We start from the raw sequence: 15124 nt of genomic DNA, 5'->3' as shown, positions 1-15124 counted from the left end.
ATCTTTTTTAAATCACTCTGCATGCTTTTACGATGCAGTATGAGTTTTCTCGTTTTTCAACTTAGCCAGTTAAAATGTCTTCAGCAAAAATGATTGTCGTAAATATCTTTTTATAGTGAGAATTGATAGCGGCTTCTGTCATTTAACATTCCCGCTCCATCAATAGCAGGATATAAACATGGAGAGAACAACCTCATATTTCACAGAGCTGTAGAGAAAGAGGTTTCTCACCTGGTAAAATTATTTGCCCTATGGAAATGAAAAGATTGCAATTGCTAAAGCACTACGTTTCTCTATGCAGAGATTTGCATTTTTTTTGACAATCAGCAGAGATAAAAGTTATATGATTGTGTGTGCCAGGAAAAATCCAACTATAATTGTACAACTATAGGAATAGTCCTTAAGATTTTTGAGCGTTGTAAAAAGAGATAAAAGTTATATGATTGTGTGTGCCAGGAAAAATCCAACTATAATTGTACAACTATAGGAATAGTCCTTAAGATTTTTGAGCGTTGTAAAAAAAGTAGTCCGTTTTCTCCTGAGTTAGCAGTAACCATAATGGAGCAAATTTCCCGCTTCTTCACCTTGCAAGAGGTATACAGAGGGTTGAGATTTTGCGACTGAGTAATGTAGACACAGCACCACCCAACGTGCTCTTGTGTTAATTGAAAGCAGTAGTTATGTGTGATTTCACAGATGAACTGAAGACCATAGCTTGACAAGGGGTTCGGCAATGCTTTGGCCACTTGTAATTGAGCCAATGAGGAAGAAACAAAAAGTTGGTGAAAATTCCAGTTAGTGTAAATAATACTTCCAGTTCTCAGACAAAAGTCAGTTGACACAGGGTGCATGAATCGCAGCAGCGAGTCGATTTCATTGTCGTAGGAGAAAGCTTGCTCTGATGTTCTTCTGTAGTACTACATGTTGCAAATACATCAGACCACCGCAGGCAAACCTACACAGAGGTGGCAAGGGCTTATCACCAATCCTCTTTCTTTTTTTTCCCCAAGACGAAAGCACTCTAACTCGAAGCAGGGGCAGCCTTAGGCATGTGCAAGCTGTGCACCTGCACAGGGCCACCAAACCCCAGGGGCCACCATGCCAATATATATCCTTAATATAATAATCCTCTGAGGATGGATACATATTTCCGTGGCGGCCCCTGGCAGGGATTTGACGGCCTCCGGCTATATTCCACTTCCAAACACCCTGACCCCCCCTCTTCACTGGCTTCCGCACTCTGCCCCGCCTGAACCCCCTCTTCCGGGGCCCCCTACCTACGCTCCCTGCCCAGGGCCACCGTGATCCTAGAGGCGCCCGTGCTCCAAGTAGTTTGAAATACACCTGATTGCCACTAACAGGAAGAGGCCCTCTCAATACACCAAGGAAGGCACAGACAGTTCAGCCTACCACCCTTCCAGACCTCACTTTCCTCATTACCAATCAAGATTCCATTTCTGTCTTCTAACCCATTGTTTTAAATGTCTGCTATCTGTATGTTTCAAATATTGAGTCAAAAGGAAACCTGTGTTAGACAGTATATGATTTCACCCGTGATTATGGGAAACGTAACATGAGTCAATACCGTACTTGAAGATTCATATAGATAATTGTACTGTTTGTTTTTGTTGCTTTCCATCTAGGTGGTTTCATGCCAACCTTTCCCGTCATGCAGCAGAGGCTCTCCTCCTGTCTAATGGACTTGACGGAAGCTACCTGCTAAGAAAAAGTCATGAAGAGCCGGACTTCTACTCTCTTTCTGTCAGGTATGAAAACATGGGCTGGAGCAAAAATTTCTTTCCTTATTGTCCACCACAGCAACTATACAAAGAACACACAAGTGTTGAGTAGCACTCAAAACACAAGAGTAGGACGAGGACTAGAAAGTGACTTGGAGTCAGCAGTGATGTCACCCACTGAGACATGCGGTTGACAGAGTCCAGATCATAGGTGGTAGCAAAGGCCGGTTAGAATACAGGCAATTGACAGCAAGCGCAAACTGAGGACTAATCCAGTGTCCTAAAGCAAATAAGCCCAGGAACTACCTTGCCACCTTGAACTGCAAAAATTCCAATCCTTCTTTCTACACAGCTGAATGACATGTATGTAGTTTTACAATTTTTACGACAGTTACTCATTTTCGGTAACTAGATGTATCTAAAAACCTTAGTAGGTATCATCATCCATAATAAACTAGGTTGGTGGGTGAGGGCTTCATGACCAAACCAAATGGTTTGCCAACATACGTACCCATTGAGTCCTATCACACAACTTAGCTAGTCCTTCTTGATAAACCATATATAACCTAGGGGATCCGGACTAGCTTATCTAGTCCTCTCTCTCTATTTTGATTTGACGTTATAGTACAATAGACATCTAGAAAGGAATGCCATTCTTTATAGCTAGCCGCCTAAAGGGATTTATTTCCTGTCTCTAAAATTACTTGCCAGTTGCTTGCTGAGACACTACATCGAGTTTTTTCAAATAGCCTCTATAGAAAAGCGGGTACATCCGGCTTGACAGCAAGATTCTGAAGAAACTTCTACCAATTGCCAATTCCCAAGTACTTTGCTTATCGATTGAGTCGCTGGATTTGCATCATAACATTGAACCTGGAGGAAATGTGTAATCTTATTAAAGCTTAAAAAATGTTGTACATATTGTGGTCCGAGCCTCTCACCTTCCCCAGCACGGGGTCAGTGCCTGCCTGGCTGGTCGTGTACGGCTCCTGGACTCTTCACTTCTTATTAGTTTCTCATCAGGCACACGCGCCCTCCAGTGAACCACCTCGGCCATTGCGCAGCACTTTGCCTAATTAGCGTAGTTGGCCCGGAGTCATTTCACCATGTGCAGCGGGCTGACCTGTGCTGGCAGTATTTGCCTGTTGGGCTGGGCGCACTCCTCCATGCCGCACACTGTGCTGACTCTCTGCTGTGGGGGCTCTGTGAAAACTGGGTACCACCCATGTTGGGCAGTGACGGGACCCTGATACTGCCCCAGGACATGATCAGTTGGGCTGGGTCCACTTCTGCACCCCTGCTGAATCTGCTTTGTAGCCTCTCTTTACACACAGAGTGGACTTGGCTCACATCTACACCAGTGAGTCGGGGTTTAGGAAACTGCTCTTCACAACACTCCACCATGACCAAGGAGCAGTTTTACGGTGGCACTGCAGTCCAACACCCTCTTTGCCTTCAAGGCCTCCCAGCATGGCCCCACTTATCTCTGCATCATTTGGCTGCGCTGCCTGCAGACTAGTCAATGTACGTGAGTGGCACCTGGAGCAGCAAGGTATGGGGTGCATACAGTCTCTTCTCCTCAGTGTGGTTGCTTTGGTCAGACCCCTTGGCGCGAAAGGGGTGTCCTGAGCCCTGAGCCCTGGGCCCACATGCGAAGTAAAAGGAGGACACAGACCCTAGTGTTGGGGGTAGGCAACTGGCACTGGACTCTTTTATTAACCGGGTCACCTGACCAGTGTGGAAGGGTTTCCCCCTTTGGTGGAATTTGTTTCCTGTAACCTCTAACGCTCCTAGGCAATATAAAATGTTGTGGCGATATTTTAAATAATGCCTACTTTGGTAGAATTCGTGTATCATAGTCAGTATCTACATGCTTTATTCCGGGTTGATCTTTACCCTCCGGGCAAGCACAGTTAAGAAACAAGTTTAGAGTTCAGACATCACCATATACCGAATCAAGATCATGGAATACTCTCAAACAAAACACATAGGTTTATCTGTACAGTAATAGACACAAAAATAGTTTTAGATAGAAACATTTTAAGTATCGCATGTTTCTTGATGTGTATAGTTTCATGTAATTCTATATAGCTGTAACTAACAATTATTTTGCCCTTTTTGACTAGATCCCCAGGGCCTTCATAAAGCAGAACGTCAATATACAAATGGTATAACATATAAGCGTGTAAACCGTTATGTAGATACAAATAGTAGATGTACACACTTGTGAGTGATACACTGCACAGACAGGAGTAGAGGGGATACAGTGAGGGGTAAAATCGTATTTGAATGACTAATTCATGACAAAAACTTTTGAAAAATCAGACAAGGGTCAAGGAGGTGTGTGGTAACAGTAACTGTCGCCTAAAGGGTCAGAGTTTAAAGCTGACTTGTCACAGAGTAAGGGCCTGATTATGACACTTGCAGTGTGGCAGCATGCCACCACATCAGCGCCCGCTGCCACACTGCCAAAGTCGTTGGCCTGCCATATTAGGAGTTTTCTCCTGGTCTGGTGGGCAGTGCTTTGGCGGTTACAGGCGAAGAGCCTGAGAAAGGCACCGCAATGGGAACTGCAAAGCATGTTCCTGCACAGAACGAAATGCAAAATGTTGTGCATTTCGTTCCATGCAGGAATGGAGGTGCATACAGACAGGGGGGGGGGGGGGGGCTATGTGCCCCCTGCACGCACCCCGTACACAGAGGCACAAGGGTTCTCGGTGGTAGCAGCGGTCCTGTGCCGATCCCACTGCGGTAGTCGTAATACAGCGGGTGGATCGCCACCACGGGTGGCCCTAAGGCTATTGATGCTATGACTTAAAGGAAAAGGCTTCAACTCCATGTTAATTTGATATTTTGGATGGTTGTAGCTAAAAACCTGAATGAAAACCTGCACAGAACTCCCGAAAATGTGTATGACATTGGAAGGTAAGATGCTGGAAAGAGCTTACCTTACATCAAGCAGACGGGCTTACAGAGGCAAATAAAAGATGTTGACAGATGCACCAAAAAACATAAAGGTGATCTGCTCATGATGTCTTTGTGGTCCTATTGGAAAAGGTCTGTGGTTGGGAGACCAGCTTTAAAGCGGCCTCATTGGAATGATATTTTGGATGCTCGCACCACAGGAGCAAGCGGTGTCATGTAGTGTCCGTCAGGATCTAGAGTAGCTACAACAAGTGACTTAATACAACATAGCTGCCTTCAACATGGCCTGGAAAACCGGTGGCCATATTGGGAAGGGCGGGCACCTGAGCTGAATTAATTCTTCATAGTGTAATTGGGAGTGTTTCCCATGACCCTCAAATACAGAATGTGTATAGTTTGGTGCCCTCGCTGGGAGGGCGTTTTATGAGCCAAGCGGACAGGTAGAACCTTGGGAGGTTAGATCCTTTTCGGGAAGTCTCTTCTCAGCACATTGTCACCCACTCATTTGTATAAAGTAGGCAATGTACATCTGTACTGAGCAAATATGGTAATCCAAACAGCACAGGCCAAGGTTTTAGAACGGGGGATGTTTATACTTTCTAAATAAAATTACTTTGTCAAAAGAAAAATACCGCGTGTTAAATTTAGTATTGGTATTTATCCACTTATACCTTTTTGTTTTACTAGAGCAAAAAATTCTGTCAAGCACTTTAAAGTCGAATGGACGGGGTCATCTTTCAAATTTGGCTTCAATGAGTTCTCGTCCTTGCAGGACTTTATTGAACATTTTGCAAACCAGCCATTGATCGGAAGTGAGACAGGTAATGTTATTCTTTATTTTTGTTCTTTACTTTTGAATTGCAGCCTTACTGTGTTTCCCTCTTATAAGACTATCTGTTCACACCATTGGGCACAGAGCTGATCACAGGTACAGGGACCCTGCTGTCCCGCCAAGCATATTAGGAGTTTCCTGTCCGCCAGTGTTTACATGGTGGTTCCTCTTCCTCGTAACCCCTGGCAGAGAAGAAACGGGGCCTCTTCGCCTTGTGGATGCAGACAGGGGGCACAAAATGTGCTCCCCTGTGTGCATGCACACCATTTCCTGCACGGCATGGACTTTGCGCTCCATGCTGTGCAGGAACTGTTTTTGGCATTCCCATTGTGGTGCCCGTTTTAGAGGCAACGCCATGGGAATGTCCACCAGAAATGAGGAAACTCCTATTCTGGTGGGCGGCCGCACTGCGGCTTTAGTGGGGTGGACTCAGCGATGCATCGCCAAACTCTTAATCGGGCCCGAAGTGAAGTTGATTAGGAAAATCATAACACTTTCTTCTAGAGAAGAGTCACCTACTAAGTTTGCTCTTTAGTTTTAATTGGTGCAGCACCATCCTGGTTCATCCCACCAAATTTCCAGAATTCAATGAAGCTCAAGTAATTAGCTGGGGCTCAGATTAATTCAGGCATTCCACGTCTTACTTTTTAAGACCATGCTTAACAATGCAGCTATACATAGTGTTTAAAGTTAAGGAGGTAGGTCCCGGGACGTAGGGTAGGCTGGACCGTATATAATTTTTAGAAAAACAAGTGCCACCCCCACCAATTCTCAGTGCTCTTTACTACGAGCAAACAAATCAAAAATGAATTACAGATTTGTTTGGTATATTTATTTTTACCTTTTGCTTTAGAAATTTCAACGTATACACTGTTAAGGAAATTCAGGGATTGATAATGCAACTGATTCAGGATGGTAAAGACAGTGGGTTCGTAGGAGTAAAGGAAAGTGAATTTCTTGTGAAGAAGTTCCCTCGAACCCCTGTCTTGTACCTCCTCCCAAAAATCCACAAAAACTTGACTGACCCCCCGGGACGACCAATTGTCTCGGGGTGTGACTCGTGTTTGGAGCCTATCTCCAAATATATTGATTTTTTTCTAAAACCTTTTGTCAGTGGGGTAAGGTCCTATCTGAAGGACACTACGGATTTTCTAGCCAAAGTGGAGGGCACGGAATTCGATCCCGAATCTGAAATTATGGTCACAATGGACGTGACGTCCTTATATACACAGATCCCTCAAGATGAGGCGCTTGAGGTGATAGAGATGTATTTGGACACCAGAGAACGACCTCATAGAGTACCGACAAAATTTATTGTACAACTGGCTGAATTGACATTGAAAAAGAATTATTTCCGATTCAATTATCAATTTTATATGCAAATCAAAGGGACGGCCATGGGCTGTCCGTATGCGCCGGAGGTAGCCATTTTGTATATGGCACAATATGAACAAATGTTCATTGAAAACAATAATCCCTTCCAGAAACACATTAAGCAATGGCTACGGTACATCGACGACGTGTGGCTCCTGTGGCAGGGGAGCCACACCGAGTTGATGTCCTTCCACCATTGGCTTAATAATAAACACCAGGATATTAAATTCTCCCTCGAACAGAGTAAAACTGTGATGACGTTCTTAGACGTCCAAATTACCTGTCCAGAGGGGCGCCTCAAATCTTCTCTCTATCGCAAAAAAACAGACAAAAACACCATCCTCCATCACCGGAGTGCCCATCCACGTAACTTGAAAAGTAATCTACCATACGGACAACTACTCCGCATACGGAGAAATTGCTCAAGTCTGGAGGACTTTGACCACCATGCCGAAAAGTTCTGTGATGAAATGATCACCCGTGGGTACCCCAAGAAGATGCTTAAACACTCGTATAAAAGGGCTCGCTACACGCCAAGAGAATGCTTACTGCAGAATAAAACAAAAAGTGATCTTGAACAGATGGTGTGTGTCACAACTTTTGGGCCAGACACACATCGGGTCAGACAAATGGTCCTAAAGAACTGGCACCTGTTGGAAGAACTGGAGTGTCCCTTTCCTAGGCCTATTTTTGCCTACAGAAAAAATAGGAGTATCGGCCAACACTTAGTACGTGCCGACATTGCCATACCTAAACCCAAGCAAGACCTGTTATCCAAATGGGGCCTCAAACCGGTTGAGGGGCACCATAAATGTGGTAACTGCGTGTCCTGTGGGTCCTGCCTAGAAGGTTCTGAATTCCAACACAAGCAAGTAAAATGGACCAATAAAGGGTTCTCCAACTGTAGGACCAAAAATGTTGTGTACGCCATCATCTGCGGTTGCCCCAAACTGTATATAGGGAAGACTAACCAGCAAGTGAACACTAGGATAACACAGCATCGATCACGAATCAAAAATAAAGTGCTTAGCGCCCCAATGGTTCAACACTTCATTGATAAATCACACATAGAAACTGATTTCTCTTGGACAGTGTTGTATACAATGCCCACCAAAAAAGGTCTTGTTGACATCGAGGAAACCCTCCTGCGCAAGGAGGCTTATCTGATTATGCGATTTAACAGTGCCCAAACTGGATTGAACAGTATGTCGGAAGTATCGAGGCTTTAATCTTGTTACTTCGTAATTTGTGCAATTTTCTTCAAACTACATGTCCCAGAATTCCGTGCGCTAAATAAAGGTTTAAATCCCCGCCCCAAACATGGCAGTACTGATTCGGAATCGAACCTGGGAGATTGACGACGGAGCGCCTACCGAGCTGGTGAGTGCTCCGCATAACAATCAGTGGCTATCTTCATATGCGCAAACGGAGACGACAACTCATGAGTCTTTCGCCTTTGTTTGACAGGCTGCAGGCATAGACCTGGGATAAAGTACGGCTTTGCCCTAACCCGCTTGACCTTGATGCACAAAGGATCAGTAATCTTATTGAGATCCCAAGACGCGCAAGTTAAGGTAAATTTGGACATGAACCCATCCTGCGTGCTGCCTGTATTGCAAATAGTATGACTTGTGGCAGGCTTTTATACAATGCTACGCTCTCGCCCCCTTACCAGAACGAACAGCACGCCTGTTTACCTGAGACCATTGAGAAAACGCTGAGTCTCCAGGTAGGCGGTTTTAAATCAGAAACTTTGGTTCTTAAACATCTTTGCGCATTTTTAATGTGTGAGTCGGTGCAACAGTCTAATGCGGCGCATTTGGTTCGCACTTCACAGGTATAAAGAAGGAACGATGGGACACTTGAAATGAGAAAGGGACAGGGAGATATCCTGGTACTGTCCTAGGTATGAATCTGATGATTTCTTCTTTGATGTTTCGCGGGCTCGCCCGCGTGTGTACTAACTGAATATGCATTGCCTGATGGCATTTTAAGCTTGATGTTATCTTACAGATAACACGGTCCCGCTACAAGTATTGGTGCTAACAGATCCCCGAGATGAGGCCTCCGGAGCCACTTTCAGGTACTAAAAGGGCCTAGAGGGGCAGTGGGGGCAGTCACCTGGGTACTGAAAACATTTGGTGACATGTCGCTCTCTCTTTGTTTTTAACACACACCTTTAGAACCACATTGAATGAGCCCTGATGAGAGTCCGTCCACTTGTCTTACGGTCTCGAAACGCGTCGGCACCATTGGAGGAATTTGCAAAGGATACAGAATTTATTTCTGGGTCTCACTGACTATATGATTAATTTGTCTATATTCTTCCAATGTTTTTCCAGAACGTGTCTCTTTCATTGAGTTGATATATTGTTTTTGGTTGAGTAAATGTTCCAATCAATTTGATGAATGTTTCCAAACGATCATTCACTATGAAATGTGTATCATACTAATTGTGTGTTCCTTTTGAAATCTTTTTCGAAAGTTTTGTGATGTATATTCTTCTTTTTTGTTGCATTATTGTCTAGTAGTTGTCACATGTTGAGTGTCTTTCTCAGACAACTCGTCTGAGTGTATACGTTGAAATTTCTAAAGCAAAAGGTAAAAATAAATATACCAAACAAATCTGTAATTCATTTTTGATTTGTTTGCTCGTAGTAAAGAGCACTGAGAATTGGTGGGGGTGGCACTTGCTATACATAGTGTGGCACTTTCTCTCACCTCATACTATTAGCTATTTGGTGTCTTTATTTGGTATCATTCAGCCTTCAAGGAACTGCTTTGAAAGTCCACTGAAATGCATCAAGGACTGTTAACACCTGCAAAGTACACTCAATCATCATGATGTTTGTCAAATTGAATACTTTATCTCTTATATGCATCCAATAGAGAAATCGGTTTTATTTTGCTACTTTTTCTCAGCACTGGCAAAACCAATAGCGCAGGTTTTATTGTGATAACGGAGTTGGTGTATGCAATGCATGCAAATAGCATTTGTGAATGTCTGTGTTTACATATGTTGGGCACATTAAAACTAGACCCATCAGCTTTTCCAATGCTTGTTTGTTTTTCTTCCTCTTTTGTGAAGCATATACTAAAACCGCTTGAGCGATCTGAAACCCTACTAGACCACTAGCATGCTAGAATTCAGCATGATGTGGTGATTGTAATCTCTGAAGTGCTTTTTACTCTTCCCTGTTTCACTACAAAACGGATTTGAATTAAATGACCTGAAAAATAGTGACTGTTCCACTTTTGAAGCAATCTGAGGATCTTCGGGATCGAATAAATGCTAGGCTCCTCTCCTGCTTTCCCCTCTTGTCAAATAGTATGGAACAGGGTTAAATAAAAAAATATCTTATTTTGAATAATCAAGTTTTTTTGATCCTCTCTTTCAGGCTTCCTTGATAAGTGTTAGAGAGCCTGCACTAGATGGTTTGTGGCGGATGGCCAGCAGTAGTTGTGTTGGCGTCCTTGTTCTATTATGTTAGTCAGCAGTGTTTTGTACTGTTGACTGTTACATCTTGCACAGTTGCTTACGTGAGGTTGTGATAGGAGGTAACTTCCACAGAGACTCTGAGGTGATGGTTGTGAGTGGCAGTTAAAAACGTGGTTTGCATTGCTAATTCAGATATCTTGTCTCAGGTTAGCTCAGTGACTTAGTCCTTTACTCTGGTCTTCTGCGCCGCTCCCGGGCCTGAGCTGCGATAGCTCCATGAACTGAGTGACAACATCTCGGCCCCAGCCCTCGAGTCCCTCCTAGGTTTGATCACTGCCGTAGCTGACTGCTATTGTTGAGATTTGGTGTTTGCCCTTGTATTTTGTGTTTGCCTGGTTCCTGATGTAATTTTCTTTTATTCTGTGCCATTTTGTAAGTTTTGTGCTTGCTTTGTTTTTTTTTTGTTGCTCCTTGTAGATTTTGTGTTGGCCCCCACCCACTCCTGCAGTTTTTCCCGCTCCCGAATTTCGCTGGTTTTTTGTCCTCCCGCCTCCCTGCTAGCCCCTGCAATCTCCCAGGACTACTAAAGGAGGCTGCTTCGCTGCCCCGCCGTTGGCCAACTGACGGCAAGCCCATCTGTGCCTCTTCGCGCCTGGACCAAGACACATGGAAGGACCCTTCACCTGCCATTTCTGCCGGTTCACCTGCAACACCGCGGCCGACCTCCAACCCTTTGGACCAGCTCCAGTAAATGCTGATCAACGTCCGATCATATTGCGAGCACGCCACTGAAATCTGTGACACCATCACCACCTCCAGTCCCAACGTGACTTTCATCACTGAGACCTGGCTCACACCATTTTCAGCACCTAACATCGTGACTGCAGCACCCCATGGCTACAAGACAATACACAGAGACCATGCCAACAAACCCAGAGAAGGTATCGCCATCATCCTCAAGCAGGCCCTCGAATGCAACACTACCAAAGAACATCTCGTAAAAAAAAAAAAACCTCAACTTCCAAATCTGAATCGACACAAACACTACCATAAGAGGAACCCTAGCCTACAGACACCCAGGTCCCCCGCCCGGCTTCCGCAATGCCATCTCCAAACTCATTGCCACCTGCCAATCCACTCAAAGCACTACATCTTCCTTCTCATCCTCAACTTTCACCTAGACTACCCCAATGACACCAACTCTGGCTTCCTCCTGGAAAGCATGAGCAGCATCGAACTCCTGCAACTGGTCGCCAGCCCCCACAGACCATGCAAGACACACCCTGGACCTAATCTTTAAAGCCAGCTACTAAATGAAATTCAGCCATGCCACCAAACTCACCTGGACAGACCACAGCATCACCCACTTCTCCATTGCAGGTTCACCACGACTCATTGCCTCGCCTCCCACCCCCGCTCGCTGCAGATGGAACAAAATCACCATGAGCCATTGGACAGCCGCCCTAGATACCACCAGACCCCACCCCACCCCACCCCACCAACAACCTTGAGCTAGCCATCCAAAACTTCTTTGACTGAATCTCCAACTGCATCGACTGTCGCATCTATAAAAACAGCCAGCACCAGCAGACCCAGCAAACATGCCAGCTAGTTCAACTCCGTACTCCGGACCTTTAAATGTGTTTGTAAGAGACTGGAGAGATGATGGTACACCAACAGGAACCCCTCAGACCTTACCACCTCAAAGCTGCCCTCCACAAATACCACCACTGCCTTAAGGAAGCAACAAAGGACGCCCGAATCACCCGCATAGACGCTAGCACCAATGGCACAAATGAACTCCTGCAGCCACCTCACCAATTGTTCGAAACTCCAATCTCCTTAGCGACCATGACCTCCATCCACTCTGACAAACCACTGCCCCACCATGCCTTCAACCTGGGACAGAAGGAAATCCGCAATTCACTCACCAATATCCTCAACTCCTGCATCGCCACAGACACCTTACCTGACACCTAGATGGCAGAGGTGAAAACCCTCCTGAAGAAACCATCCACCGACCCCAGTGAGCTCAGGAACTACTGCCCTGTCTTGCTGCTCCCTTTCCTTGCCAAGGTCGAGGGGAAAGCCCTCAATCACCAGCTCACTGATCACCTGGAAGGAAACAACCTACTTTACGCCACCCAGTCCAGCTTGTGCTCCAACCTCACCACAGCACCGATACCACTGTGATAACCGCAAACGACAGCCTTTGACACCGTATTCCACCACACCCTCATCACCAGACTCCACCACATCAGCATCAGAGGAAACGCCCTTAAGTAGATCACCTCTTTCCTCACAGGACGCACACAGAAAATCTGCCTACCGCTCTCACGTACAAACCCAAGATAATCATCTGCAGAGTTCCCCAAGGGTCCTCCCTGAGCCCCACCCTCTTCAACGTCTACATGACTCCATTGGCCAACATCACCGTGACCTACGAACTCAACATCATCTAATATGCTACACAAAAGATTATACCTTCGACACTCTAAGATTTAACTTTGTGCAATTTAGTCAATACATCTATGTAGGATGGGCAAAATAATCATACAGCTGGAAATTGGCTCATACACAAATAGAAAACCTCATAATCGTTACTCCCAAAAGAGAGAAGAGAACATCTTAAGATTTGGACATTTGTCTTGTTCAATTTAATTTGTTTCAATTTCCCATTTTTTTTTTTTATAAAGCATCAAAGAACTCTGGGCATCCAGCTCCAAAAGATCCAAAGAACAGTACATAAGTTGTCAATAATGCATGTAGTACATAGGACCTTTAGTTCACATTCAAATGTACAATTTGCTGGAAATTCTCAAGGCTGTAGAAACAAATGATAACATGTAGTGCTCATCGTACACGTTTTCCAAAAATTGGTTCTGTGATGTTCCATCTAACAAGGTACGAGACAAGAAAGAAATAACATGCTGTGATGTCCTCTAACAGTGCCCAGGAAAAAAAGCTATTGTATGAAGGCCTTAATCTTACAGAAAGTATCACCCATTGTGCAATATTGCCAGTGAAGGAGAGTAGTATCCTCTCATATGCTGACGACACCGAACTCACCCTCTCTCTCATGGAAAACTCTGCCACCACCAGATTCAACTTTGGAAACGTCTTGACCAATGTCGCCGACTGGATGAGAGTCAACTGCCTGAAACTGAACATGGACAAGACAGAAGTGCACATCTTCGGAAAGAGCACCTCCCCATGGGACGACACTTGGTGACCCACTAGACTGGGACCCTCACCTAACCCCACTGACCACGACCGTAACCTCTGCATCATCCTGGACAGCGATCCCTCCATGAAGCGCCATGTCAACGCTGTGGCCTCCTCTTGCTTCCACACCCTCTGCTTGCTTCACTAGAGTTTCACGTGAATCCCTGCCTCCACCAGGAAAACACTAAATTCCTTGTCACCAGCCAACTAGACTACGGAAATGCACTCTATGCCGGACCCACTACCCACCTTCTCAAAGGACTACAGACCATACAGAATGCCTCGGCCAGACTCGTCCTCAACCTCCCTGAACGGACCAGCATCATCCCCATCTCAGAAGCCTCCACTGACTCCCCATCCAGAAGAGATGCCAGTTCACGCTGCTGACTCATGCCTTCAAGGCCCTGCGCAATGCCAGACCCTCCTACATCAACCACCACCTGACCTTCCATCAGCGGACCAGACAACTCCGATCCACATCCCTCGCCTCCCGCATCCAGCAGAGCTGCAAAGGAGGTTGCTCTTTCTCCTACCTCGCCACGAAGTCCTGGAACGACCTCCTACTCCTTCTCTGAACCTCCCCTTCACTCACCAACTTCAGGAAAGGACTCTAAACCGGACTCTTCGACTAAGGCTCGCCACTCCTCGGCGCCTGGTTACCCTCCAAGGTGATAAGCTGTACTCTATAAATACTAATTTATTTAGTTTTGAATCAATTAGTTAAAACATTTTAAAATATTTGCCATTAGTGTCAGAATACCGTCCTGTTTGGTTTATGGCAATACCCTGTATCTGGAAATGGCCTTCTTTTATCAGAAGGAATTTCAGATGCTCCTTAACCACTCGAATGTGGAAATTTCCTAAGCAGAGTTTTATCAGGCTCACTTTATTCATAAAGAATAGAAATGGGGCCTAGTGCTTTACATTTGTGGCTGAAACTCAAAAGAACCCCTTCCCTTTTCATCAATGTCAAAAATGGTGGCAAGATTTACAGAGTTTCAGGTTAAAAGTGTTGTGCATAGTGGCATACTTACTATACATTGAAGAAAATGCAATTTTTCTGACTAGCTGATGCTTAGATGTGACCAGGACCACACAGCTTTCTGTAAGGGCTACCATTGGAGCTTGGCATTTTCATCTCAACTGTTTCCATTTGAGCAGGATCAAGGCTGACTTGCTTATGGGTGGGTCTACTCTGAGGTGGCATGGTGGGCTCAAATTTTTCTAACCACACAGGAGGGTCATGCTGGGTCCCATGGGAGGCCTCATTGTGTCCCCTGAGAGTACTGCAACACAGCTGTCAGCAATTATTATTTTTTTTTAGTTGTGATCCAGGAGAGTGTTTTCTGGGAACCCCTGCACAAGTGGCAGGGCAGTACTTAATTTGAGTTGGTGGTTTTTCAGTGCTTACAAATTAAGCACTCGGTCAGGGTACCCCTACCCTGCCCCTTGTATGCTTTGTTTTTTTTAACACACAGTACACAGGGACCGAGTCCTAAAATGTTGGCCGCAAAATTTCTGTTTCATTAACAGTCAGCAAATCAGATTACTCAGTCAAATGGTACTGGAATTGACTGGGGAAAAAGTCCT

At 45.1% G+C, this 15124-nt stretch overlaps 1 protein-coding gene across 1 annotated transcript in view; it reads left to right on the top strand.

Annotated features, from left to right (window-relative positions):
- Positions 1-15124, top strand: part of DAPP1 (dual adaptor of phosphotyrosine and 3-phosphoinositides 1) — a 176145-nt gene that overhangs the window by 99318 nt on the left and 61703 nt on the right. Inside the window, exons 2-3 of the mRNA XM_086961596.1 lie at positions 1644-1766; positions 5352-5485. Coding sequence (XP_086817722.1) covers positions 1644-1766; positions 5352-5485 — 257 coding nt within the window. The remainder of the gene's footprint in view (positions 1-1643; positions 1767-5351; positions 5486-15124) is intronic.

The sequence above is a fragment of the Lissotriton vulgaris genome, chromosome 3_1 (assembly GCF_964263255.1).
Source record: "Lissotriton vulgaris chromosome 3_1, aLisVul1.2, whole genome shotgun sequence".
In the NCBI taxonomy this organism is placed as follows: Eukaryota; Metazoa; Chordata; class Amphibia; order Caudata; family Salamandridae; genus Lissotriton; species Lissotriton vulgaris.
The sequence above is the reverse complement of the archived record's forward strand: the minus strand, read 5'-3'. Positions and strand labels throughout refer to the sequence as shown.